Source organism: Notolepis coatsorum (assembly GCF_963971535.1).
Source record: "Notolepis coatsorum genome assembly, chromosome: 4".
NCBI classification, from domain to species: Eukaryota; Metazoa; Chordata; class Actinopteri; order Aulopiformes; family Paralepididae; genus Notolepis; species Notolepis coatsorum.
Window position 1 is genome coordinate 34,239,631 of NC_140168.1, and position 26,547 is coordinate 34,266,177.

The window sequence follows — 26,547 nt, forward strand, 5'->3', positions numbered from 1 at the left end:
TTATAAATGTCATTTTTCAGTCTCTAGCACTGTATTATAGTAATAGGAGTTAGTATCAATGTGTTTTAGTGTCTAAATACCATATTGGCGGATTGCTCTGATTCAGCTCAGATCATTTCCTGCTCCAGTAAATTAGGCCATCCTGATTTAATAATAATGCAGGACCTGTTCAGAGGTCTTTAATTGGCATGCAATTATCCTCAATGTTTAGCGGTTAGCACACACACACACACACACCGGAACACACACGCATGCATTGTCTTTGTAGGATCGCCAATGCGATTAGTCTCTGCGATTACCCATCCCGTCGTCCTTCCCCCCAAGGGCAGCCGGGAGCAGACAGGCGTCGGCGAGGGCCGCGCCAGGGGACCAATCCAAGTGCTCCTGCCCGTCTTCGTCAAGGACGCCACAGCGGTAGCGATCTGTTGTTGTGCATGTTTTTCCATTGGGTTTATCTTATCAGGGGGGGAAACCCTTGCGAGCACGGGGAGAACATGCAAACTCCACACAGAAAGGCCTGGGAGATACCCCACCTGGGTACCTGGCAACGTGGAAACCTGGTCCCCAAGCGGGAATCGAACCCTGGACCTTCTTGCTGTGAGGCGACAGTGTTAACCACTACACCACCGTGCCGCGTGAAGGCCTGCGTGATGTTACTCAGGCTCTGGGTAGCAGACAGTGATGTGATTGGCTCTGTGGTTGTAGCTAATGCCCGCCCACAATCTACCTAGACTGACTGTACACAGCGAGTGGAAACCACTTCCTCATACTCTGCATGCACTCTGGAGGGAGAGAGAGAGAGAGAGAGAGAGTAAGGTCGCTTTCACACAGGGGCTGTTTGGTCCGGACTATCGGACCAGAATTCGATAGTCCGGTTTTTCGGGTTTGTGTGAATGCGCGTCGAACTCGGTCCGCGGACCAAACACGCAAACTCTGGTCCGCCTGAAAACGTAGGTCTCGGTTCGCTTCATCGGACTAAACGCGGACCAAACGTAGGAAGTCACCTGATAAACCATCTATTATTACCGCGGCGCGCATTCACTGAAAAACAAGCACACTGCATCTATCTATCTATCTATCTATCTATCTATCTATCTATCTATCTCTATCTATCTCTATCTATCTCTATCTATCTCTATCTATCTCTATCTATCTCTATCTATCTCTATCTATCTCTATCTATCTCTATCTATCTATCTATCTCTATATCTATCTATCTATCTATCTCTATATCTATCTCTATCTCTATCTCTATCTCTATCTCTATCTCTATCTCTATCTCTATCTCTATCTCTATCTCTATCTATCTACTGTGCATCTTGGGGTAGAAGGAAGAAAAAAAAGACGGCTGTTATTATTAATATTACCGCGGCGCGTATTCACTGCAAAACAAGCACACTGCATCTATCTATCTATCCATCTACTGTGCATCTTGGGGTAGAAGGGGAAAAAAACACAGCTGTTATTAATATTACCGCGGCGCGCATTCACTGCAAAACAAGCACACTGTGTAAACATGTCTCGTGGACAGACTTGGGGGGCAGAAGAAGACCAAATAAAACAGCTGCTTGTGGCAGGGCTGTACGTTAACTTTTTTTGCACATAGCACTGGTGCTACAGAGGTTGATAGTTTTGTAGCACAGGCCAAAATCTTGTAGCACAAGTATAAAACGTGTTATATTTGTAACAGTCACAAATGTGCCTATTGTATTTGTGTTATTTAGTTGCAGTGCCATGTTTGGCTGTCATTTAGTATATCGCCATGTGTTATTATTACTATGATACTCTCATATGCTATTTTCAATTAATATCATAAACAACATAAGGAATATTAGCATAATTTTGAGTGGACTGAAGGAATGAGTCAGCGTTAATAGTTTTAAATGCAAATAATTTATTGAAACATAGAAGTGGGGTCGGTTGGGACACACACACACACACACAATGGGGGACCCTGATGTAAACAAGACAAACGTCTTTCTCTGGTCTGCATCCCCTTAACAATTGTGTGTATTGAGCCGTACTGTACCCATTCTGCAATCTGTTAAATAAAGTTTTCATTCATTCATTCACACACACTGTTTCAACTCACCACCCCCGCATCATATTGTAGTCTAGTCTGTCTTCAAACTTCCACTCCTCTCGAAACTTGTTTATATTTGAATATCATCATTATCTGTCCATCCTCAGTTTACTATAATATACTCCTGTCCTGAGTCCTGACTAGTGACTTCATCGTCTTTCCAAACGCACGCACGCACACACACACACACACAGGGAAGGGGAGAGAGTGCCCCCCCATTTCCCTTTCCACACTGTGTCTGCTGGCTCTGCGCCTCTGATCAGGATTAGCTTGTTAGCTTGCTAACGTTGTAGTGATTGTAATGGTACATAAACGTTAATTTCGGGCGATGTGCGCATAAAGGAATGGCGACGGTGCAAAGCATGTAGATGCATTTGACCCGTTGCGAGAAAGAAAAAACACCACGGACTTATTTCGGGACGTGTAGGCGCACTGCTGTGTTAACGCAGCAGTGCGCACCAACCGACCAACGCGCTGCTCCTTGCAGAAGCACGGATAGGGCGGATACGACTCGTCGAGTTGTCGCAAGAGTTTTTTCAAAATAAGAGTATCATATGCACCTGAACGTTGCTAGCTTTCGGAGCCTAGCTGGAGCTGCGCGTGGGCAGAAATGAGACCCGCTACAGGATTTTCAAAATAAGAGTATCTATATGAACCGAATCCCTATCGCACCAGTGCTACTGAAGTAAATCCATCCATCGCACAGACAGCTGTTGCTGTAGCACGTGCGATATATATGTCACACTGTACACCCCTGGCTTGTGGGGAATGTGGGCACTCACAAAAACAACGAGGTGTACAAGTTGTTTAGCGAGAGGATGGTGGTAATGGGAATTATAATCGAACGATGGATCAATGCCACGTCTCTGCTACTACGCTTCACGCAGTTTGTGTTGAGGCGCATTTCACTTCCTGAAAGGGAGGGATCTTCACTCTCCATTGTGTCCAATAGACGAGCGCCCTTTTCGACCGTGTGACATTGTTCAGAAAGTTCGGTGCGCCTGACAATTGCTATGTGAACGCAGGCGAACCAAATGAAGAATGCAACAATGTTGCAACTTCACCACCAGAACCGCACAGAGTCCACCAAAACTATTTGTGAAAGCGACCATAGAGAGCATTCGGGAGCACTTGGGGGGTGGGCGGGGGGTGGGGGGGTCGCAGACTGTGTGGACTGACTGTCACTCAAAGTGCTTATGGGCGGAGCCAGGCCATAACAGCCTGAAATCTTGAAGCTGAAAAATGATGGTTTTGAGTACTTGATTAGAAATATAAAACAATGCATTTTTTTGAAAAAAAAACATACAGATGTCTTCAATAGACTCACAGGAATTGTGTAAAGTTGCCCAAATAGTGCTAGGAATAGCAACGCATGTCCCCTTAAAAAAAGAAGAAAAAAAAACATCTAAACCCTAACTAACCTTGCACTTCCTAATATACTAACCTACACTGTAGCACTCAACACTTTGATGAACAACATTGTTACTCAGCTGATAGAGTTGTGCCCTTCCTGATGACTTGTCGTACAGAACTTGTAAGTCGCTTTGGATAAAAGCGTCAGCTAAATGACTAAATGTAAACAAGGCTGTGGCCAGTAGTAGAAGTAGAAAGCTTTATTGTCATTGCACAATACAGTACAACAAAATGTGTTTGTGCAGCACCTAAAAGAATACACATACACACACACTACCACACAACACATCCATGATGTACCCATAGACGCACTACCATACATCCCTTAGTGTACCCATACTCTGTATCGCACCACACCACACATTCATGTCTCCACACCACACATACCCTCTCTGCTACACATGCACTTATTCACAAGAACATTAAAAAGGTTGAAAAAATTATAATCTTAACCATCCATATCCAGTTAGCTTAGTCTCGCGTAGCCATACCTCTCTCCACAATACATTACACTACGTTAGCGTTGTGCCAGCGCCGGAGAGAGGTCAGACTGAACCTATTATCATTCCGGTATAGGGGGAAAAAATGCTCTGGCTTGTTTGTATTTCTATCACAATCATCCTGGACGGAGCTACGCCAAGGATGCAGCGACAGTGCCCTTGCAAAATAGTGTCGTCGATAGCGGAAGGGGAGGAGAATTACGACTGAAATAGTTGGCCAATGGCAGCTTATACCCACAGTCTACATCCTGTGAGTCAGAATATAGTTAGCTTAAAGTACTAGCCTAATTCATTTTTTTCTTTTTCTTTTTTTTTATACAAATGATGGCTAAGTGTGCTCTACACATAAAACACAGTTTTCCTAGGGCTGGGGGATATGGCCAAAATATCATCACAATACCTTTCTTAGTTTTGAATAAAAAATACACAGTATGTATATTTTTTCAATATATATATATAGGGCTGTCCCCGACTAAGGATTTGGATGGTCGACTATGATTGGCCAAAATTTGCCTTGGTCGACAATATTTTTTTTTTCATTCCATTTGGGCTGTGGGGGGTGCTTAATGTCTGAAGGAGTCGACTGAAGGCTTCTTGTCCTCTGTAAAAGCATGCAATTGGTCCACTGATGGATACATCTTGATATTTGTCTAGTCTAGTGTGTTCATTAGATGGGTGAAATTCTCTTTCAGTGCCTCTGTGCCTGTTTTCGTAGGCAGTTAACCTCTGGTATGCATGCCATTAGCGTTAGCCACGCTTCTAGGCCTCTTTTCTTTTGGAAATAATAAAAAAAAAATAATAATAAAAATAATTTTTTAATATTCGACTAAGAGGTTGGTTAGTCGACTATGGCTCCTTTCGACCGATTAGTCGACTAATAGGGGTCAGCCCATATTGTGGATGACGGGTATAGTGAAAATCCATAGATTTGCATGGATCCATGAGTATACCTTCATATTCGGTGTACCTGCCAGCCCCAGTTGGAACACTTCTGATCTGTCATATAAAAACTATTTGATACACTGAACTCTTCACTGGAGATGGGAGACGGTCGGCTTTTAGCTCGATATCCGATCCTTCTCTTTTGTAGCTTCCTCACTTCAGGGCTTCAATCCCACCATCTCAGAGCTTCCTCCTTGGTGCTCGGGTTTCCTCTGCTTTCACTGCCCAGGCTTAGGTGTTTTTGTAAAAAGAAAATGAAACTATTCAAGAGGAGTAAGTAACCTAGACTGTTTTGGAGATTTAGCCAAGGTGTTCTTTGGGGGTTCCCATTGAAATGAAAATACAGAGGCCTAATGTCGGCACTGCGCAGAGATCAGCCCAATCTACAGCAAGATCAGATGTATTATTAGGTAGGAAGCCACACACCAATGTGAGAAATGTGTTCACAACTTGCATCTGCCCTGATAACAGGAAGCAGGTTAGATAGCCCCGCTGGCCCGCTCCCCCTGCTTTTTATGTAGAAGTACGAGTTATTTTGCTCAAAGTCCACTCCAGACGAGTTGAAACCAATTATGGCACAAGAGACGTGATGGGGTCAGAGGGGTCAATTTACCACATTTCCCAGACATGGAGCTTTGTAGTTCATATTAGACAGAAAAAGTTCAATCAATTGAGAATATCCAATTCAAACCCGATTAACACACACACACACACACACACACACACACACACACACACACACACACACACACACACAGGTCTAAATAGTGGTGGTTCTCTCTAACATCTAGGGACAGCATGTGATGCAGTTAGAATTTCCAGAGAACTCTGTTGGTCCATGTGAATTATTTTTATGTTATTGCTAGTTTGTTTTTTGTCTGTCTCGAGGCCCCGTTTAGACGGAAACGCTAGCAGGTGAATCCGCAAAAATATTTTTTCGGATGTGCCTTTCGTTTATACGGAAACAGCGTTTTTATGGGGTGAAACCGCAAAAAAGTTAGACTACCTTCCAGGGTGGAATTCCTAGAAACGCAAAACCTTTGCGCTCTCGTCTAAACTGTCAAACCGTATAAATCTGTTAAAACGATGACGAAAGGGTTGTCACGGCTCTGGTCGCGCGTACTGCTTACGTCACAGGTAGCAGGTATGCGCCAGTAGCCGAGACGTAAACAAAGCAAGTATGTCTGACTATATCAACGGAGATCACTTGAAGGCTACATTGGCAGTACTTTTAAAGACACAAGAATCTGTCCCGCGGCTATCACAACTATTATGACTGGACCCACTGTCTGTGAGTGACTCTGCTTTGGTCCAATCACATTCCCCACCCACACTCTGCGAATCAGAGGCAGAGTAGGGCGGGTCTTCACAGCACGTCATGTGACATATGCGCCAATCGTGTGACAGCGGGGCTCCATTGTCTCGAGTTGTTACAGCCTCGTCTAGACGGAGAATTCCACCCCAAAACGCTCGTCTAAACGCAAAATTAAAAGTGAAACCGCAAGACGACTTTTGCGGTTTCTGTTCAGACTTCCATCCCAAAACGCTCGTCTAAACGTAGCCCAGTCTCTGATATTATTTCTGGTTTGGGTTGTTCATGATTTTAACCAAGGTTTTTCAGAGTCAAGAAACCTGGACTTATACTGACAAATATATTTGAAAGTTATAGTCTTTTGAAAAAAGGATCGGTGAATCCTGGCCTGTTGAGATGATGAACACAAAGACTGATAACGACACAAGCGCAGCATGAAATATTGTGGATAACTGTAAACCAGGATTAACAATATACAAAAAAAATATATATATATATCCTGTCATTAATATAGTTCTATGATATTGTATTACCCTGATATATATTTTTATTGTTTTTCTTATATTACATTTTAATATAAGAAAAAAAATTAAAATATATATCGGGGTAATACAATATCATAGAACTATATTAGACAAGTGTTTTATGACCATCTAACGGGGAAGACTCAGCTTTTAAACTGAGTCAATATATTGTTATTAGCTGCATTGCTTTTACCATTTTTTCTTATTCTCTGCATTGCTTTTATTCTGTTGAATTTATGCAAATGTTATGTTGGACTGCAATTCTTGTATGAAAGGTGCTATACAAATAAACTTTATTATTGTTTGCTTTTCTTGGCAATTTCAGTCACATTCTCCTTTTCCATCTGTTTATCTGTCTCTTTTTCTCCCTCCTCAGACGGCATCTTTCTCACCAGCTCTCCGTCTGTAATTACCATTCCTCCTTAGATCGCTTGCCTCCACCTGTGTATTTACCTCTCTCTCCCTCCTCTCCCCCCCCCCCAGATGCCTGCCTGTACCAGTGTGAGAGCATGGAGGAGGGAGAGGACGGGGAGTACGGCCGTGGGCTGAAATTTGACACAACGGTACGGAGGACAAAAGAAAGTGTCTAGTTTTCTAGTGTTCTCTCTTCTCTCCCACACTTGGACCGACTGTGTGACACCCCCCCCCCCCCCCAAACACTTTATCTAGAAGACCAGGGGTCAGATAAACATGATTTATTCCATTCATGTCTTGATTATAATGGATAATTATATATATATAATATATATATATATATTCTTTTTCTTTTATCTTTTCTTCCCCCTTTCTTTTTCACACATCAGATTTTATCACAAAAAATGTATAGCACTTTTATTGATAAATGTGATCTAGCAGAGGTAAATGGTAAATATTAACCATGTATGCTCTTGAGATTGCTTGTAATTGAGATCAAGTTAAGCATTTATACCTGAATTGTTATGGCGTTATAGTTAAAAAAAATAATAATGTGGGTCTGGTGAACATTGGGTGAGTAACAAAAAATTGAACACCACACAAGGGTTAAAGCAGTAGTGATTTGCTATGCTAGTCACCTGATGCCATCCTACATTCTTAATAAAATGTGATTATTACCTTTTTGTTAGCCTGTCATAGTGAATGTTTAGCCTACAGTACCTAAGATCAGCACATTCTTGCTGAACTCTGAAGGCCATGAAAAACAGTGAGCGTTCTGAGACGATGCAGCTTAATGATGACCAATAGTATTTTTGCTTCATAGTTTGGTACTTTATAGTCTTATCGTGTGTTCCACATTGGCGTCTGTGTTGCTAAACTTTGACATTGCTTCAGGTTTGCTTGCTTTTTTTATGCACTTTTTATTTATCTTCAGATTGCAGAGAGCATTTTGAACCCTTAACAATTATTCCCATTGACCTTTATGGAGTTTCACCCATAAAACAACAACATTGGGCTTCATTCTTGACTTTTCCGTATTGAAGGATGTTGGGCCACACAAATGTAATATTATGAAACATGCCTGCTGCCAAATGCAGGTTAATTTGCAAAAAAAAGATGTTGCCCATTTTTGTCTGTTTAACTTTTTGAGGAAGTTGGCCCACAAAAAGGAGAACAAAGGTAAACCGATCAGTTTGGCAGAGTGGTGGTAGTGGAGCGTATATTGCAGTGGTGGTAGTGGAGCGTATATTGCAGTGGTGGTAGTGGAGCGTATATTGCAGTGGTGGTAGTGGAGTGTATAAAGTAGTCAAGTAGTGGTAGTGGAGCGATTAGTTTAGAATGGTTGTAGTGGAGCGATTAGTTTAGAATGGTTGTAGTGGAGCGATTAGTTTAGAATGGTGGTAGTGGAGCGATTGGTTTAGACGAGTGGTGGTAGTGGAGCGATTGTTTAGAGTGGTAGCAGTGGAGCGAGTGGTAGTAGTGGAGCGATTGGTTTCGAATGGTGGTAGTTGAAGGCGGCTGGGTAGCGCAGTGGACTAACTAAGCACTCGCCTACCACCGCAGAGACTCTGGGATCGAATCCAGCTGTCAGCGCTCAGCGGTACCTCCGGCTTGGTCAGTCATCCCTACTAACTACTAACACAATTGGCAATGTTAGCGGGTGGGAAGCCGGTGGGGTATGTGTCCTGGTCGCGTGAATACTTTCCCTAAGGGGTTTGTACTTTTGCGCGATCTGATTGGCCACTGACGTTTCTGGTCATGTGACATGTGCGCCAATCGTGTGCCGGCAAGTTCTGCCACCGGTTAAGCTTAAGCACTCTTTCGAAGTTGGTTAAGGTTAGGGTTTGTCTTAGAGCAGGGCGATAGAACACCAGCCCTGATTCCAAACTCTAACCTTAACCAACTTCGAAAGAGTCGCCTAAGCTTAACCAGTGATAAACTAGGCGTTAGGTAGTTTGCAGGCTGTTAGACCCGGAAATAGGCGCAGAACTTGCCGTCACACGATTGGCGCACATGTCACATGACCAGAAACGTCAGTGGCCAATCAGATTGTGCAAACCGAACGCGGAAGTACAAACCCCTTAGGGAAAGTATTCACGCTGCCCTGGTCGTAAACTGCGACTCCTACTGGTCTGTCGGGCGCCTTTTCAGCAGGGAGGGGATCTGGGGAAAATAGTGCGAACCTCCGGAAGCGTTACGCTCCCCCAGTGAAACTCCTCGCTGTCGGGTGAAAAGAAGTGGCTGGCGACTCGGTATCTGAGGAGGCATGTGGTAGTTCTACACCCTCCCCAGGCCGACAGTGGGGCAATGCGTGCAACAACCAGGAAGGGAATTAGCATAACGACTAAATTGGGATGGGTGAAAAATACAGAAAAGCCCAAAAATAAACATAATTCAATTTTAAAAAAATTGGCGATTGGTTTCGAATGGTGGTAGTGGAGCGATTGGTTTAGAGTGGTAGTAGTGGTAGTGGAACGATTGGTTTACAGTGTTTTTTTGTGGATCGATTGGTTTAGACTAGAGTGTCTTTTTTGTGGAGTGATTGGTTTTAGAGTGGTGGTAGTGGAGTGATTTGGTTTAGATTTTAAATTTGATTAGATTCAAATGTATTATCATTGCACAGCACAATTGCAGTACAACAAGTGCAAATGTAACAGTAAAGTGCATTAATAACAATGTACAAGTGATTTAAATGGGATATATATAATAAGCTACTGGTAATATATGCTAAACTGATGTATGTACAGTGTGATTATGCTATACAGTGATACAGGGATAATTAGGTATAAACGTTGAGACAGGTTTACAGTAAATATACTATGGTAGTAAGCCATGCTGGCCAGTGGTATAACTATTAAGAGTAGTATGTATGGGATATATATAGATATAATATATACAGGTATGTGTAAATGTGCAAATGTAACAGTAAAGTGCATTGACATTGCTGAACTGATGTATGTACAGTATGATTATGCTATACAGTGATACTGTATGTATAATACAGGTATGTGAACAGGGATATTTGCAGATATATCCAACAGTTGTGGTGGTAGTGGAGCGATTGGTTCAGAGTGGTGGTAGTGGAGTGTGTATTGCAGTGGTAGGGAAACGGTGCCAGTGATGGCTGGAATAGAGTCAGACCTACTGATAAGCAGGCTAATTGTCAGTTTTCTGGCTGATTGGAGTGTGCATATGAGGGGTGAGGAGGGCACAAAGGTCTCACTCACTCACTCTCACACACACACACACACACACACACACACACACACACGCACCCACGCACACACCACCCCCCTCCTCTCTCTGCCTGCTGACCTACTGACTAATCCAGGAGTTTGGCCTAATTCTCCCACTCACTTCCTCGTTTTTTCTTTCTCTCCCTCCCTCACCTCTCTCTCCCGCCCTCTTGACATCTTTCTTGCCTTCCTTCCCTCCCTCCCTCCCTTCCTCTCTCTTTTCCATCTTAATTCCCTCTCCCCCCTCACAGTTTGACCGTGACCTCGTGCTGACCCTCGATCCTGACAATCTCACATTGCCATGGCGACATCTCAACAACAACCTTCTCACAGGTATAACGAGGCCCTTCCGGAAGATGTCAGTCGGCACTTTCTGTTCAGTTTCAGCACTTTTTCTTTCCCCCCCAGCGTGCCTCACGCTGCTGAAGCAGGTAGGCAGGCAGGCAGAGAGGAGGCAGACAGACAGGAGGCAGACAGACAGGAGGCAGGCAGGAGGCAGACAGACAGGAGGCAGGCAGGAGGCAGACAGACATGAGGCAGACAGACAGGAGACAGGCAGGTAGGCAGGTAGGCAGGCATGAGACAGGAAGGCAGGTAGGCAGGCAGGAGGGAGGGTTGTCCTGCACAATACATTCGGTTATTTTCTCTGTTAGTTATCAGTATTTGTGAGTGTCTTTATTGTTAGCTGTTAGCTCCATAGCGCCACCACTGGCATTTCCATAACGCTTTGCTGCCGCCCATTCAGTCCACACTAGTAGCAGCTGCAGCTTTCATCTCTACAGTATATTTTCAAAAACATGAGGAAAAACGTGCTGCTTGAATGGTCTTTATTAAGTATAATAATCTAAATATACTTAAAGTACCAAAAGTGAAAGTAGTCATTGTGCAAACATATAACATATAAACATGTGCCGACATAACTCTGTACTAACACAACACGAGGTAGGAACCAGGCTGAGGTATGAAACTAAGGTTGTACCTCAAAGTTTAATATTCAAAGTGCAAAACATTTACTGACTTTAAAGGAAAACTCCAACATTTTGGGAAATTAGCTTATTTAACATCTTCCCTGGACGTAGACAAGAAGATGCATACCTTTTTTGTCTATGTGCGTGCATTTAGCTTTGGGAACAGTAGCTCCGTTGGCGTAGCTTAGCTTCATCACTGGAAGTGGGGCGGTGCAATAGCCTGACGTTCCCTACAGAGTTCTACAGTCATTAGGGATGGGTACCGAATTCGGTACTTTTGAGGTACCGAACCGAAACACGTCGGTACTACCGAGTATCGAATCAAGTGAGAAACCAAAAAAAAAATAAAAAAAAAAAAATTTATTCATTTTTTTTTTTTTTTTTTTTTTTTACTTTTTTCTTTTCATGTCAACGTTCACACGCACAATATATGCTTACCTAGGATTTGACTTGATTCAACAACAAAGCAGTCGGAGCAATGACAAGCCGAAAACTGTCGAAATTGTAGTTATTTGAAGTTTGGATTTTTTTTTTTACGACTGAGGTAGTTAAATTAAATTTCTTGAGACTAAAGTACCGAAAAAAGGTACCGTTGGGTACCGGTATCGATTCACAGGTACCGGTATCAGTTCAAATGTGAAAGGTACCCATCCCTAACAGTCACGAAATACAATCCAAATACAACTCCAAAACGTTCCTGTAAACATGTACCTGTGTATTTACCACATGGAGAAATAAAAAATTATTGAATTCGACAATTACGTTTTCTAAGCAAATATACTCTGAACTATTTTTTGCCTAACCACTCGTCTGCGCAGTCAGTGATTTCAAAGTGAAGCCGTGTTTGTTGATATTCTCATTCATTCAAAGGATCCGAACCGATTGAAGTTTATGGATACCATGACTTAAAATCCTCTTACCTTGACGATTAAAAGCCTCCCCAATTTAGAAAACAGTAATCCAATGGCTGGTATTGATAATATAATACTAACTACTGCACGTAGCTAACCGGAGCTAACACAGAACCGGACGGTCACTAAAGCAAATATAATGACTTCCTTTCTGGGGGTTTTCAAAATAAAAGAGCGACGTCTATAACAGCGGAAAACGTTTATTTTGTACATTATCTAACGTTAACACGAACCTAAACTAACGTTACAACTAACCTAAAGTTAGTTTAGGTTCTGACTGCGCCCAGAGACGAGTGGTTAGGCAAAAAATAGTTCAGAGTATATTTGCTTAGAAAACGTAATTGTCTAATTCAATAATTTTTTATTTCTCCATGTGGTAAATACACAGGTACATGTTTACAGGAACGTTTTGGAGTTGTATTTGGATTGTATTTCGTGACTGTAGGACTCTGTAGGGAACGTCAGGCTATTGCACCGCCCCACTTCCAGTGATGAAGCTAAGCTACGCTAACGGAGCTACTGTTCCCAAAGCTAAATGCATGCACAGAGACAAAAAAGGTATGTATCTTCTTGTCTAACTCCAGGGAAGATGTTAAATAAGCTAATTTCCCAAAATGTTGGAGTTTTCCTTTAACTAAAATTCTTTTAAATGCTCATACGCCGACATCGTAGAGTCTGACTCTGAGCGAGTGCAGCGCCTTCTAAAAGTGCAAGTGCAAGTGCTGCTGCTCTACTACCAGACTCCCCGAAGCTCCGCCCAGAGCGGTTGCCAGATTGGGTGGTTTTCAGCATTATTTTAAAGCATGTTTACGGTGTGTTTTAACTGGGTTTTCGGCTGAAAGGCATATGAAATCTGGCACACTTTTGAACGCCGTTATAATATAGTGCTGAGAATGAACGCACTTTTGAACGCTGTTATACAGCGCTGAGAATGAACGCATTCTCAATTACGTTCATTTAGGGGGGAAAACATCCATTCAGTTCCCGTTCGCCCAAAATACGAACGCGTTCACGAACGATCGCTCAGGTACATCACTGATTAGCACGCATACACAGGCTGTTTTGCCTTTTTCTTCTTTGAGCTTAAAATAACTCCACACAGCTGACATGACTGCGGCGCTCACGTTTAGCGAACGCTAACGTTGTTGTTGCGCTAGTATTGTTAACGTGATGGCACGCTTTACGGCATGTATCGGATCGCGATATCCGATCCCGTGAATTTGACCAGTATCGGACCGATACCGATACTGAGTATCGGATCGGTGCCATCCCTAATTGTCATTATACAACACAAGTACAGTACAACAAAAGACGTTTGGCATCCAACAGTAAAGTACAATAGTAATATACAATGTACAGGTGATTAAACTGGGTATAAGATATATAAATGAGTAGTACTGAGTATAGTGCTAGTCAGATGTATGTACCGTACTAGGGATGCGCATTTTAAAGAAAAATCCAGATCGATTGATCGCATGCTATACTCGAGTGATCGTGTATTACTCTAAAAGGGAAAATAAACAATTTTCTTTTATACATTTTTATTTTTTTATTATACATTTTTCTTTTGTTACTTAATTTTGTTCATTCACGTATATGTTTAAGGAAACCAACAAACATAATCTTTTAATTATAATTAGTTATAATCTTACACATACATGTGAAACAAATATGTAAAAAAATATATATATATCAAAATCAAATCAACACACGTTAATGTCCCCATGGGCCGGACACGTCTTCTTTTGAACAAATGTTTTTTATTTTCAATTTTTGACATGACATAAAACTAGACACACAAACATTAACAGTAGAAATCCACAATAAATCACAGGACTATGACCGACATAATAATAACAATAATGACAGTCCAGTACTTAAATCAAAATAAATGTAGATTAAAAGATATACACATAATAAATACAATACAATACATATGCTCTCGCTTGCTCTCCCCCCCCCCCCCCCCCCCCTCAGGACCCCCTCTTGGACAATCCATCCATTATTCCGTTTAACACCAGGGATTACAAATTCATATGTTATCCTTTATCCTCTCCACCACATCTAACCAGGTTGCTATGCTGGCCGGACACGTCTTCTTTAAACAAGTCAAGAAGAAACATAACAATAAGTCAAGAACACCATAAGGTCCAACACATTTTAAATAAATGCAAATAAATAAATAAATGAACGAATGCAAGCACTCTCAGACATACCCCACACGAAGGTAAGGAAAAACTCACTAAAACCTAACAATACAATTATTAAATTATTAATAATTTAAGATAGATTTTTCTCATAGCTACTCACGCCCATCCCTATTATGTACAGAGTTGTAGTATTAATATGTACAGTGATACAGGTATAAAGACACTATGGTAGTAAGTAGGGATGTCCGATATTATCGGCCGATATTGGCATTAAAATGTGATATCGGAAAATATCGGTATCTGTTTTCAATTAATTTTTTATTTTTTACATTTCTATAACCTTTATTTACCCAGGCAAGCAAGTAAGAACAAATTCTGATTTTATTTATTGTCAAAAGTATGCATAATGTTAATTCCACAACAAGAGATATGTAATGTTAATTACCTGAAATTATTCCGTTTTGGGGGGGGGGGGGGGGGGGGGGGGGGGGAACCCTGCATATATCGGTATCGGTTGATATCGGTATTGGAAATTAAGAGTTGGACAATATCGGTATATCGGTATTGGTAAAAAAGCCAATATCGAGCATCCCTAGTAGTAAGTCATACTGGCCAGTAGCTAGTAACTAGTAAGAGTAGGTAAGGAATATACTATATAGATATAGAATCTACAGATATGTAAAAAGGATAGGCATGACTGTACAGACAGATATATATATATATATATATATATATATATATATATATATATATATATGGTAAGAATATTCTCCCATAGACAGACAGTAGTAGACTGATAACATAACTTAGTTATCCCACTAGCTTACTTCTGGATGTTTTACAACATGCACGGCTACCATGTAGTTTGACCCCCCCCACCCCCCCCCCCCTCAAATATCAAGTGATTATAGCGCGTCGCTGTTTTGTAGAAAATAGTGTATGAAAAAAAATCCTGAAATTATTTGCCTGCGGTGAGTATGTATGTTGTGGTTAAGGGGCTGCTTTGGGCTCATCAGTAAGGTCCCTGCAGCTCATCTTGGTGACTCTGAGTGACCCTGAATGACCCGTCTTGTCTTCCTCTGTTTTCCCTCTTGCCTTTAGGTGACGGCCCTGTGATAAAAGATGAAATTACTATAACACAGCCGTTACCTGTGGAAATGTGTAAGTGCCTTTTATCTGCTTGAGACTAGGGTTATTTATTACTTTATTTATTCATTTGTTTATTTATTTATTTATTATTCATATTTATTTATTTGTTTGTTTATAATTTGATCATTTGTGTGTTCAGTGTTCCAGGTGAAAGCGGAGCCTCCTTCTCCTGCATCCTCATTGGCATCAGAATACTCTGTGACATCACCAGACCCACAAGTATGTGTGTGTGTGTGTGTGATGTGAAATAGTTTTGTATTCGAGTTGTTGAATAACGGCAGCTTGGTGCGACTGGCGAGAGCTTGTATGGAACGAACGTGTGAGAATCTAAATTGGCGCGCAAGTGCAGACGCCAGTTCAGTGTCGATATGCTTTCTTTGTGCTAGTATGGTCATGAAATTGGTATTAAATTGAGCTCCAAGTGGACTTAAAGGTATTACAAAGTCTTAAAGTCACCTTGTTGAAGCCTGTAGATACCCTGTTGACTCCTCGTCACTGGCTGGAAACCGTCTCTTCCCTATAGGTCACTGTTAAAGGGGAGAACCCGCCCACTCCTCCGTACATGTTCGGTGACGTGCTGTCCCCCCCGCTGGGCACCATGGAGGTCACCGTGGCGTCCACCACAGCCGTTAAGCCGCAGACGCCGACACCGGCGGCCGTCCCTGGAATGGAGACGCAGGCCACGGGTATGTAGTGTAGGTTTGATTTCAGGGGGAGGTTTCCAGTGTAAGTGTCTGTAATGGTAATATTTTAAAGGGGAACTATCTTATAAATTGCCTTTTCCAGTGTTTAGCAATGTGGGGTTGTATCAACACTGTATATGTCGCAAATTCTATTTTTTACGCATTCCTCAGTTCAGATGAGACAAGGTCCTCCCCCACTGAACCAAGCCATTCTGATTTGACTGGTTCGCTGACATGAATTAGGCACTGATCTGCATATCTCAGCCCCTGGTTGTAGCCACCGCCCACAATCAACAATTCGATCAACAACTGAGCAAGTGGAAATAATGCGAAAGCGGTTTCCCTGTCACTGATACTTCCTCAAACAGGTTGACGTGACGCGAGTGCTGATAGAGAGAGATCGAGAGAGAGAACGAGCGAGTGAGAGAGAGGGGGAGACAGACCGATGGAGAGAGGGAGAGAGAGGCTCTCATACACTGTGTAATGTATGGAGTTAGTACAGGGACTACTTAACGTTAGTCTACATACACCCCTCTTGTCATGCGTGCTTACGTTACGCACAGGTCATATGAATGTAGTGCCAGGTTGGGGGTACGTCATTAAAGCCATGTGTTCAACGCTATCTCCATCTTCGTGATTCTTATATTATGTAGTTGTGTAATTAGATAACATACACGACAAATTGGCGACGAGATTAAAAGTACCTGCGTTTTTCACCTTCATGAAACCACCGAAGGAGTCCACCGGTCACGAAGGAGAGGAGATTTTCGAGAGGAAGACCCGAACTTCACTTGCATTGTAAAGGGTGGGCTGCATGCTAGCTGGCTACGGACCACATGTGAGAAGAATAAGGTTCACGTGAGTCGAGTGGAAAAGTGCACAAAGCTAGTTTGACAGAAATAATCTTGGATTTAATGAAAATGTCGTTGATTGGCACTTTGGCTGCATTTGATAGCAGTATTGAAGACTGGACAAGTTATATTGAAAGAGTAGAGATTTATTGCCAGGCGAATCTTATCGGCGATGAACAAAAAGCTGTCATTCTGTTGAGTGTGATGGGCGCAAAGACTTACGGACTGCTGCGCAATTTGCTAGCACCTGTGAAGCCCGCAGAGAAGACATTCAAAGAAATTCAGGATACTCTTCAAGACCACTTGAGCCCCAAACCATTGGTAATAGCAGAGAGGTTCAAGTTTCACAAGCTAAATCAGGACAAAGGGGAAATCATATCCGAATATGTTGCAGAGCTACGCAGATTGTCAGAATACTGTGATTTCAGACTAGGCCTAAATGATGCGTTGAGGGACAGACTAGTTTGTGGTATGCATAATGAAGCCACACAGAAGAAACTACTGGCAGAGAAAGACCTTGATTATATAAAGGCGCTCAACATACAGATGAAGCTCTTCAGATTCAGTTCCCTTCTACTGCTCTTGTACCACCCTTCTACCACTTTAGAACTAGCACTCAACTAGCACTCGGGTGTTTTACTGTATTTCAGGGGTGACTGGGTCCCCAAGAGAACAAAGGGAGGGTACTTGACTCAAGTGCTCTCCCAGAGAGGGGATCGGGGGCTCCTGCCCCCAGACCTCCAGAATATTTTAGAAGACAGGTTCTGAGCAGTCTGGTTTGGGGTACTGCCCATATGGAAGTGACTCAATATGTAATAATAATCGTGTGAAAAAAATCGGAAAAGATCGGTTGGAGCTGGGGCGATTGGGAATAATTAAAGTCCATAGTGGGAAGCAGTCCCACTATGCTGAGGGGGATTTGCAAGGAGGGGGGCTGGTGGCTCAGTGACAGCTGGCCCTGGCTCCCAAAAAGAACAAATGGAGGGTACTTAACTTAAGTGCTCCCCAGGGAGGGGGTCGGGGGCTACTGCCCTCAGACCCCCAAGATAATTTTTAATAAGTGGGTTCGGGGCAGTCTGACTTGGGGTACTGCCCATATATTAGTGTTGCAATGCATCATAAGTAAACAGTGAAAAAAGCGAAGGAATCGGATGGAGCTGGGGCGTTTGGGACGAATACAAATTTAAGATGAAAAAGTCTCCCCAGCCTGATACACTGTGGGAGGCAGTGGAGGTGTGAAATCTGGCCCGGTCCAGAACAATAGGAGTCACAAAATCAGTTTGGCCCGTGGAGGAGCGGTAGAGGAGCAGCGGAGGTTCGAGTGAAGTGCTGTATCTGTAGCAATATCTATGGAAACTGCAGCAAGGGGAGCATCAGAAATACAACAAAAAGGGATAGTGTGAAACCAATCAAATGTCACTGAAACCAGGAAACCAATGTTATCGTTGTGGTAAGACATCACACGATCCAGATGAATGTTGGTTCAAAGACAAAGAGTGTAGAAAATGTCAAAAGCAAGGTCACATTGAGAGAGTGTGCAAATCAGGGAAAAAGCAGTACTCTGACAAAACGCAAAGTAGCAGGAAAGCAGCACCCAAAGGAAAATACAAAAAGCTGCATAAAGTGACTGAAAAGAGTTCAGATGAACAAGAAAGTGATTCAGAGAGCAGTGACTTAGCATGTCTAGAGCTACATCGCATGAAAGAGACTAATGCACGTAAAATAATATGGATCACTCCAGAAGTGGCAGGAGCAAGACTCAAAATGGAGTTAGACACGGGCTCCGCCTTATCAGTGATTTCTGAGAACGACTACAAAAGACTGTATCCACAGATAGCTCTTAAAACTACAAAGGTGTTGCTGAAGACTTACACCAGAGAAAGTGTGGCTCCAAAAGGGAAAATGCGGGTCACAGTGAAATACAAAGACAAAACGCAGGAGCTGGACATGTATGTTATACCGAATGGCAGTGGCGTACTGGGACCATAATTCCTACCGGGAATTTGACTCAGGCAGGCCAGGCCCATACTATGGGCCCATACAGGCCCATTCACTGGCGCTCTCTTTGATCTACTGTAGTCGATTCATTACATCACTCGCCCTCTGCGCTGCCGTCAACATAACGACGCGTTCCTTACATCTCTGCGGCTTCAATATCAGCATCCAAATCATCCGTCAGAGTTATAGCTGTTCTATTTCACGGTCAGGTTCCAACAAACTGTCTTCTTTAACTCCCAGTACATCCAATAAAGTGTTTAAGTGATCACCATTCGGAGTTTCCTTGTCAATTTCAATGTCCATCTGATTAAAAACCTGCGTAATAACACCTCTGATTGCGCCCTGCTTTTGTCTCATTCTTTCAATTTCAGTCCGACGTTCGTCTTCACCCATTCTAGAGCTATCCAAAACGTTCATATCTCCGGGTTTCGGCAGTCGATTTTCTCATGATTTAAATCAATAGACTTGTTTGAGATTGGCGAGGCCTGCGCAGGCCTGCTCAGGTGCGCTGCCTCGCGCTGGGTTGTGAATGACAAGTTAACTCATTCCTGCCTGCTTGCCTGAACTTATATAGAGAGCACATATCCGCGCAAATAGAAACATGTATGCTTGCTGACCTGGCCTGCTTCGGAGTTCAGTGGCCTGACTGCAGGCACAAACAAATAAAAAATTTTAAATAAAAAAAGCATTTTCCAGTCTGTCAGGGCACCCATCTGCCAGGCCACCGGGAAAACTCCCGGTGCTCCCGATGGCCAGTCCGCTAGGGCCGAATGGGGGTCCTCCGCTGTTTGGCCGTGAGTGGCTCAGAAGAATTCAACTGGACTGGCATGCTGTTAAATCATTGTGTGTGTCAGCAGGAGATGAGAAGAGCGCCACGTCTGGGAGACTGTCAAGGATACTCGCAGAGGCACATGAAGTGTTCGGAAAGGAACTGGGAACACTAAAAGGTATGAAGGCAAAGATTGAGGTCGAGGAGAATGCAAGCCCGAAATTTCACAAAGCCCGGTCCGTGCCTTATGCAATCCGCCCCGCAGTAGAAGCGGAGTTGAAAAGCTTGGAACAGACAGGAGTGCTGTCCAAGGTGGAGTGGAGTGAATGGGCGACGCCCATAGTCCCAATAATGAAGAAAAACACAGACACAAAGCCAGGAAGTCAAAGTAAAGTGCGCATTTGTGGGGACTTTAAAGTGACTGTAAATTCAGTGCTCCACACCGTACAAATCAAATCAAATTTATTTGTAAGGCCCGACAACACACGTTAATGTCCCCATGGGCCGGACACGTCTTCTTTAAACAAGTCGAGAAGAAACATCACAATAAGTCAAGAACAAAACAAGAACACCATAAAGTCATTTTTTTTTTTTAAATAAATGCAAAATAAAATGCAACACTCCCAGACATACCCCACGTGAAGGTAAGGAAAAACTCACAAAAACCTAGCAATAGGAAAAAATGCACCACAGGCAATGTGGAGGAGAGAAACCTTAGAAGGGCCATTCAAGGGGGATCTCCCTTCTTAGATGTCGGTGTTAGTAGTGTTGCAGTAAAACAGGCGAACAGTTGCTAGGCATGCACTCATGTGTAGTGAAACACAGATAAGTGCATGCGATAGCAACTGAACATTTTGAAAGATTAAAGATATAGCTGATAGCAATAGCAACTGAACATTTTGAAAGATTAAAGATAGAGCTGATAGCGGATCTATTTGAGGCAAAGGGGCGGCGCAGAGAGGGTCTCATCCTCCCGGTCTTCATCACGGGACGTCCAATACGCCGGTCATCACTCCGAGACAGCCACTCACAGGGAGACGGGACGCCTTTTGCTTTTTCCAAATCCAACTGTGCAAAAATGCTTCCGCATTCCTCACCGGAGGTACCGTAGTGGCGTGCGGTAATGCGCCTTTCATTTTCCTTCACGCAGCGCCCAGCGGCGGCGTGCTCGCTCAGGTGCGTGCGTGCGCCGGCGTGCTCGCGAGGTGCTCGCGCATGCGCATGAGATCCCGCCTTAACAATATATATAAGTCACCGCCCCAAATTCAGTATCCAGAAATAGCTCAATTGGCAAGACGCCATGGCTGTGGATCCTACAGCTAGTTGCTGGTGAGTTCGAATCCCGTCAAATATATTTTTTTTAACGTGATTTTTTTTTTAACGCGTATTCTTTCGCCGGTTAAGGTTAGGCATGGTTAAGGTTAAGGTTAGGCATTGTTTCGGAGTTGGTTAAGGTTAGAACGGTTAAGTTTAGGCGCTGTTAAGGAGCTGGTTAAGGTTAGAGTTTGTCAAAGAGAATGGCAATATTCTTTCTATGGTTAAGGTTAGGCATGGTTAAGGTTAAGGTTAAGGTTAGGCATTGTTTCGGAGTTGGTTAAGGTTAGAACGGTTAAGTTTAGGCGCTGTTAAGGAGCTGGTTAAGGTTAGAGTTTGTCAAAGAGAATGGCAATAGACAGCCTATTTCCGCGCGACAGCTCCCAAAGCGGGCCTGAAAAGAAAGGCGATTTACCGTAGTGGCGTGCGGTGACGAATGCTTCCGCATTTTTGCACTGTTGGATTTGGAAAAAGCCACACGCAGACGGGACAGGCGTTAGACAGCTTGCGTGATTGTGATGGGCGGACATAGCAATAGATACAAGTGGTAAGCATATATGTGAATAAAATAGATATATGTAGTAAGCATATTATGTGAATAGAATAGAAGTACTTAACCCAGCAATGAAACCACGTTGACAGACCACGGACAGAAGACGGTAAGAAGCTGATCCATGGCCTCGTGGTGCACGTAGAACAGTCACTGCAATCTTGGCCAAGACCCCAACACATCCACCACCTTGGTCAGCACTACGAGACAAGCACTCCGAGAGAGGGGGGGGGGGGGGGGGGTTGGGACAGGGGTTAGAGAGTTCCCTTGTTTGTAGTGGGCGGAGATGGAGCAATAAATACATGTAGTGAGCATATGCATACATGGTGACAGTAGAATCATAGTATATAAGAAAATTGTGAAATTGAGTAATAGATAGAGCTACTGCAAGTGTATGGATACAGGATGAGATACAAGACAATAGCTCAGGGCCGTATGTCCCGGGGGGCAGGAGAAGCCACACAGAAGGTTCAGCACTGCAGGCCAGACAGAAGACGGTATGAAGCTGTTCCATGGGACCGGTTGAGACCGAGACCGAGGTTAAAAAGGTTCTCCCATGTCTGCAAAAAAGCAGACATGGGAACAAATAGACATCCTAACTAAACTAGACAGATTAATCTAAGGGTCAGTCCCCGACCAGGTGAGATCAGGGTAGGTTGAAGGAGAGAGAGAAAAGATGGGTCTTAAGCAGGGATTAAAAGCTTCGACAGAGCAGGCGCCCCTGACGACGGCAGGTAATTTGTTCCACAGGTAGGGAGCGCGGTAGACAAAGGCTCTGTGGCCGGCAGATTTCTTTTTAACCCTAGGAATCGATAGAAGCCCCGCATTTTGTGAGCGCAGAGCAAGAGCAGGCGAGTATCGAGAGATGAGATCGGATAGATAGAGCAGTGCAAGCCCATTTAAAATTTTGTAGGTGAGGAGTAGCACTTCAGGTCAGATCAGGCTTGAATAGGAAGCCAATGTAGGGTGGACAAAACTGGTGTGATGTGATCAAATTTTCTAGTTTTAGTTAGTATCCGTGCAGACGTATAGAGGCTCGTATCGAGAACATCTTCGCCTCCCTGTCACTAAAATTTACCTGGCTCAAGCTTACCTTCAGATGGAGGTTGATGGAGGTTGAAGACTCATCAAAGCTGTATCTGACTATCAACACACACAAAGGCCTTTACCAATGCAACTGCCTTGTGTTTGGTATAGCTTCAGCCCCAGCTATCTGGCAGAGGACAATGGACCAAGTACTACAAGGAGTCCCAGGTACACAGTGTTACCTTGACGACATTCTTGTCACTGGCAAGGATGATCAGGAGCATCTATCAAACCTGGAACAGGTGCTCACAAGGCTGCGGGAATATGGACTTCGAGCTAACCAACCAAAATGTGAGTTTTTCAAAAAGGAAATATCCTACTGTGGACACGTGATCAACAAGAACGGCCTACACAAATCTCAGGACAAGATTGAAGCTGTGCTTAAAGCACCACCACCAGAGAATGCGTCTCAGCTCCATTCTTACCTTGGACTTGTAAACTACTATCACAAGTTTTTACCCAATCAACTGTGCTGCACTCTCTGAACACACTTCAGGCAGGAACACACTAGAAGTGGACTGACAGCTGCAAGAAGGCTTTTCAGGAGTCTAAGAGTCTCATCACGTCAGAACAGGTGCTCGCTCACTTCAATCCGTCTTTACCCATTAAGTTAGCATGTGATGCCTCACCTTACGGCATTGGAGCGGTGTTGTCACATAAGTTTCCAGATGGCTCAGAGAAGCCAATAGCCTTCGCCTCAAGATCATTGACTAAAGCTGAGTGCAACTACGCTCAAATTGACCAAGAGGCCCTCAGTCTCGTATGGGGGGTCAAGAAGTTTAACCACTACCTGTATGGTCAAAAGTTCACACTTCTGACAGACCATCAGCCTCTCATATCTATCTTCAATCCCCGGAAAGGCGTTCCGATAATGACGGCGCAGCGGCTACATCGGTTGTCACTCTTCCTGGGGGCACATCAGTATGACATCGAGTTCAAGGGGATGAAACAGCATGGTAATGCTGACGGACTGTCACGTCTACCCCTGCAAACCGCAGAGACAGCCGCAGCTGTAGACCCAGCAGAGGTGTTTCACACCACAATCGTCAACCAGCTGCCAGTGACCAACGCTCTCATCCAAAAAGAGACACGCAATGACCCCACACAGATCTATGACATCACTGTGAAGGGGTGGCCACGACACGGTAACTCAATGTATCCAGCATTCTCAGCGAGGAGAGAGCAACTGTCAGTGTGCCAGGGAACGCTGATGTGTGGTTCACGAGTAGTGATTCTGTCCAAGCTGCGCACCAGAGTGTTAGAAGCATTACATGAAGGACACCTGGGAACCGTAAAGATGAAGAGCCTGGGCCGCAGTTATATGTGGTGGCCAGGAATCGATAAGCAAATCGAGGACATGGCAAAGAGCTGCCCCGGATGTCAGAAGATGCAGAATGCACCACCACAGGCTGCTCTACATCCATGGGAATGGCCATCATCACCGTGGCAACGAGTACACCTTGATTTCGCAGGACCATTTAAAGACTCGATGTTCTTGATCGCTGTAGATGCACATTCAAAATGGCCGGAAGTGATAAGAATGAAGTCGACTACATCTGAGAAGACCATTTCTGTGCTGAGGACTATGTTCGCCAGGAATGGTTTACCACAACAGATATGCACAGACAATGGATGCCAGTTAGTTTCGGATGAATTCCAGACGTTTGTAAAGAGAAATAGAATCAAGCACTTCACATCTGCACCATACCATCCAGCCACGAATGGCTTAGCAGAAAGATTCGTGCAGACATTCAAGAAAGCAATCAAAGCGATGGATAATGAAGATCTACCGATCCAGCACAATCAACAAATTCCTCTTTGCATATCACAATGCCACACACGCCACTACCAACCAGACGCCAGCGATGCTGTTTCTCAAAAGAAACCTGAGATCTCACATGGACCTTCTCAAACCAGATGTGCGACGTGACGTGGAGGACAAACAGTTCAAACATCTCAACGACAAACCAACAAGGAGCTTCAAAGTAGGACAGACAGTTCTCGCTCATGATTATCGGAAGGACAAGTGGAACACCGGAACAATCACTTCACGTGATGGACCACTGATGTATACTGTGGACATGGGAGATGATGTATGGAGACGTCATGTTGACTAAATCCTGGACACTCGGGTACAGAACAGTGTGTCACCTGGCCTGGACTCACTTGAGCAGGAAATAGACAATCCAGTTTGCTCAGCACCACCCACCGTAGCTCCGTCCGAAAATGATACCTCACGACCTGAGATGTCTCCACAGCCTGGTTCCCTGCTCTCAAGCGAGCCAGTGAGACGCTACCCAGAGAGGCAGCGTAAACAGCCTCAGAGACTTGATCTGTAGCCTAAAGGCCATGTTGTTGTTTGTGTATTCAGACATGTTTGAAAACATAATGTCATAGTTAATAGACATTTGGTTAAGGATTGATGTAGGCCATACATTTATTGTTATTACTTGTGTTTATATAGGCCTACCGTTAAGCTAAAGGGGGAGGATGTGTATTGTATGGACTTAGTACAGGGACTACTTAACGCTAGTCTACATACACCCCTCTTGTCATACGTTACAGGTCATATGAATGTAGTGCCAGGTTGGGGGTATGTCATTAAAGCCATGGGTTCAACGCTATCTCCATCTCCGTGATTCTTATATCATGTAGTTGTGTAATTAGACAACATACACGACACACTGCAACTCGAGTCGTCTCGGAGCATTTACACACACTCCCGACCGTGTGTGTGTGGGGAAACACACACGCGCTCTAGGAGCATCTCTCCTCTCTCTCTCCCTCTCTATCTCTCTCTCTCCCTCTCTCGCTCGCTTGTTCTCTGCTCTCTCTCTATCAGCACTCGCGTCACGTCAACCTGTTGCAAAATATCATAGCGCACACGCACACGCGTATTCCGATCCGTGCAATAATATTCACAGGGGTATATATTGCAGCCATATGAAGCCATATGATCACGTTATAGACATGCAGCCATATGATCATGTTATAGTCATGCAGAATGCTAAAGGTAGAATATTGAGTCACAGTTTAGATGTTAATGCACATTGAAAATCTATTTGACTCCTTCTCTCCCCCTTCAGTCCTGCCGACGGCCACATTGAAAGCCAGCACCATCCTGAGCAGTAAGCCCCCCATCCAGCCCAGGCCAGTGTGTGTCACCAGTCTGCCCGTCCCGCAGACACCCGCCCCGGCTAAAGCACTCATACTGCAGGGGATCTCCAACATGGACCAGACAAGACCCGGTATGTTCTCTCTCTCTCTCTGTGTGTGTGCGTGTGTGCACGCAATATTAGCAGGTTAACGTTGTTTTCAATTAACCGGATATTCTTAATGGTTATATGGTTCATGCAAACTTTTTTATACATTGTTTTGTATACATTTTATAGGGTGAATGTGTCAAAATCTGAAATAACGTGAAAACACGGGACATTCTCTACACAGGGCTTGACATTAACTCCTTTGGACAAGTGGCTCAGATATTTTACTTGTCCGAAAGCTAACCTTACTTGTCCGAAACGTACTTGTGAAAATAAAGGTCTATTAAAAAAATTATAAAACCGACCGATTTGGACAATCATTATGATTTAATAACTTAAACACAGTGTGTGTGTGTGTGTGCATTTTTGTGTGAGGGGTATATATACTGTATGATCAGTCCTCCAGCTCATCTTCACTCCCCATCAGCACC

At 43.7% G+C, this 26,547-nt stretch overlaps 1 protein-coding gene across 2 annotated transcripts in view; it reads left to right on the forward strand.

The window, feature by feature from the left end:
• Window positions 1–26,547, forward strand: part of atf6b (activating transcription factor 6 beta) — a 102,914-nt gene that overhangs the window by 21,001 nt on the left and 55,366 nt on the right. Inside the window, exons 2-8 of one of the 2 annotated variants that reach the window (XM_084313232.1) lie at window positions 7,258–7,337; window positions 10,676–10,757; window positions 15,555–15,614; window positions 15,742–15,821; window positions 16,126–16,288; window positions 19,992–20,081; window positions 25,940–26,101. In XM_084313232.1, the coding sequence (XP_084169358.1) occupies window positions 7,258–7,337; window positions 10,676–10,757; window positions 15,555–15,614; window positions 15,742–15,821; window positions 16,126–16,288; window positions 19,992–20,081; window positions 25,940–26,101 (717 nt within the window). The remainder of the gene's footprint in view (window positions 1–7,257; window positions 7,338–10,675; window positions 10,758–15,554; window positions 15,615–15,741; window positions 15,822–16,125; window positions 16,289–19,991; window positions 20,082–25,939; window positions 26,102–26,547) is intronic. The other variant, XM_084313233.1, reaches the window with a different exon arrangement.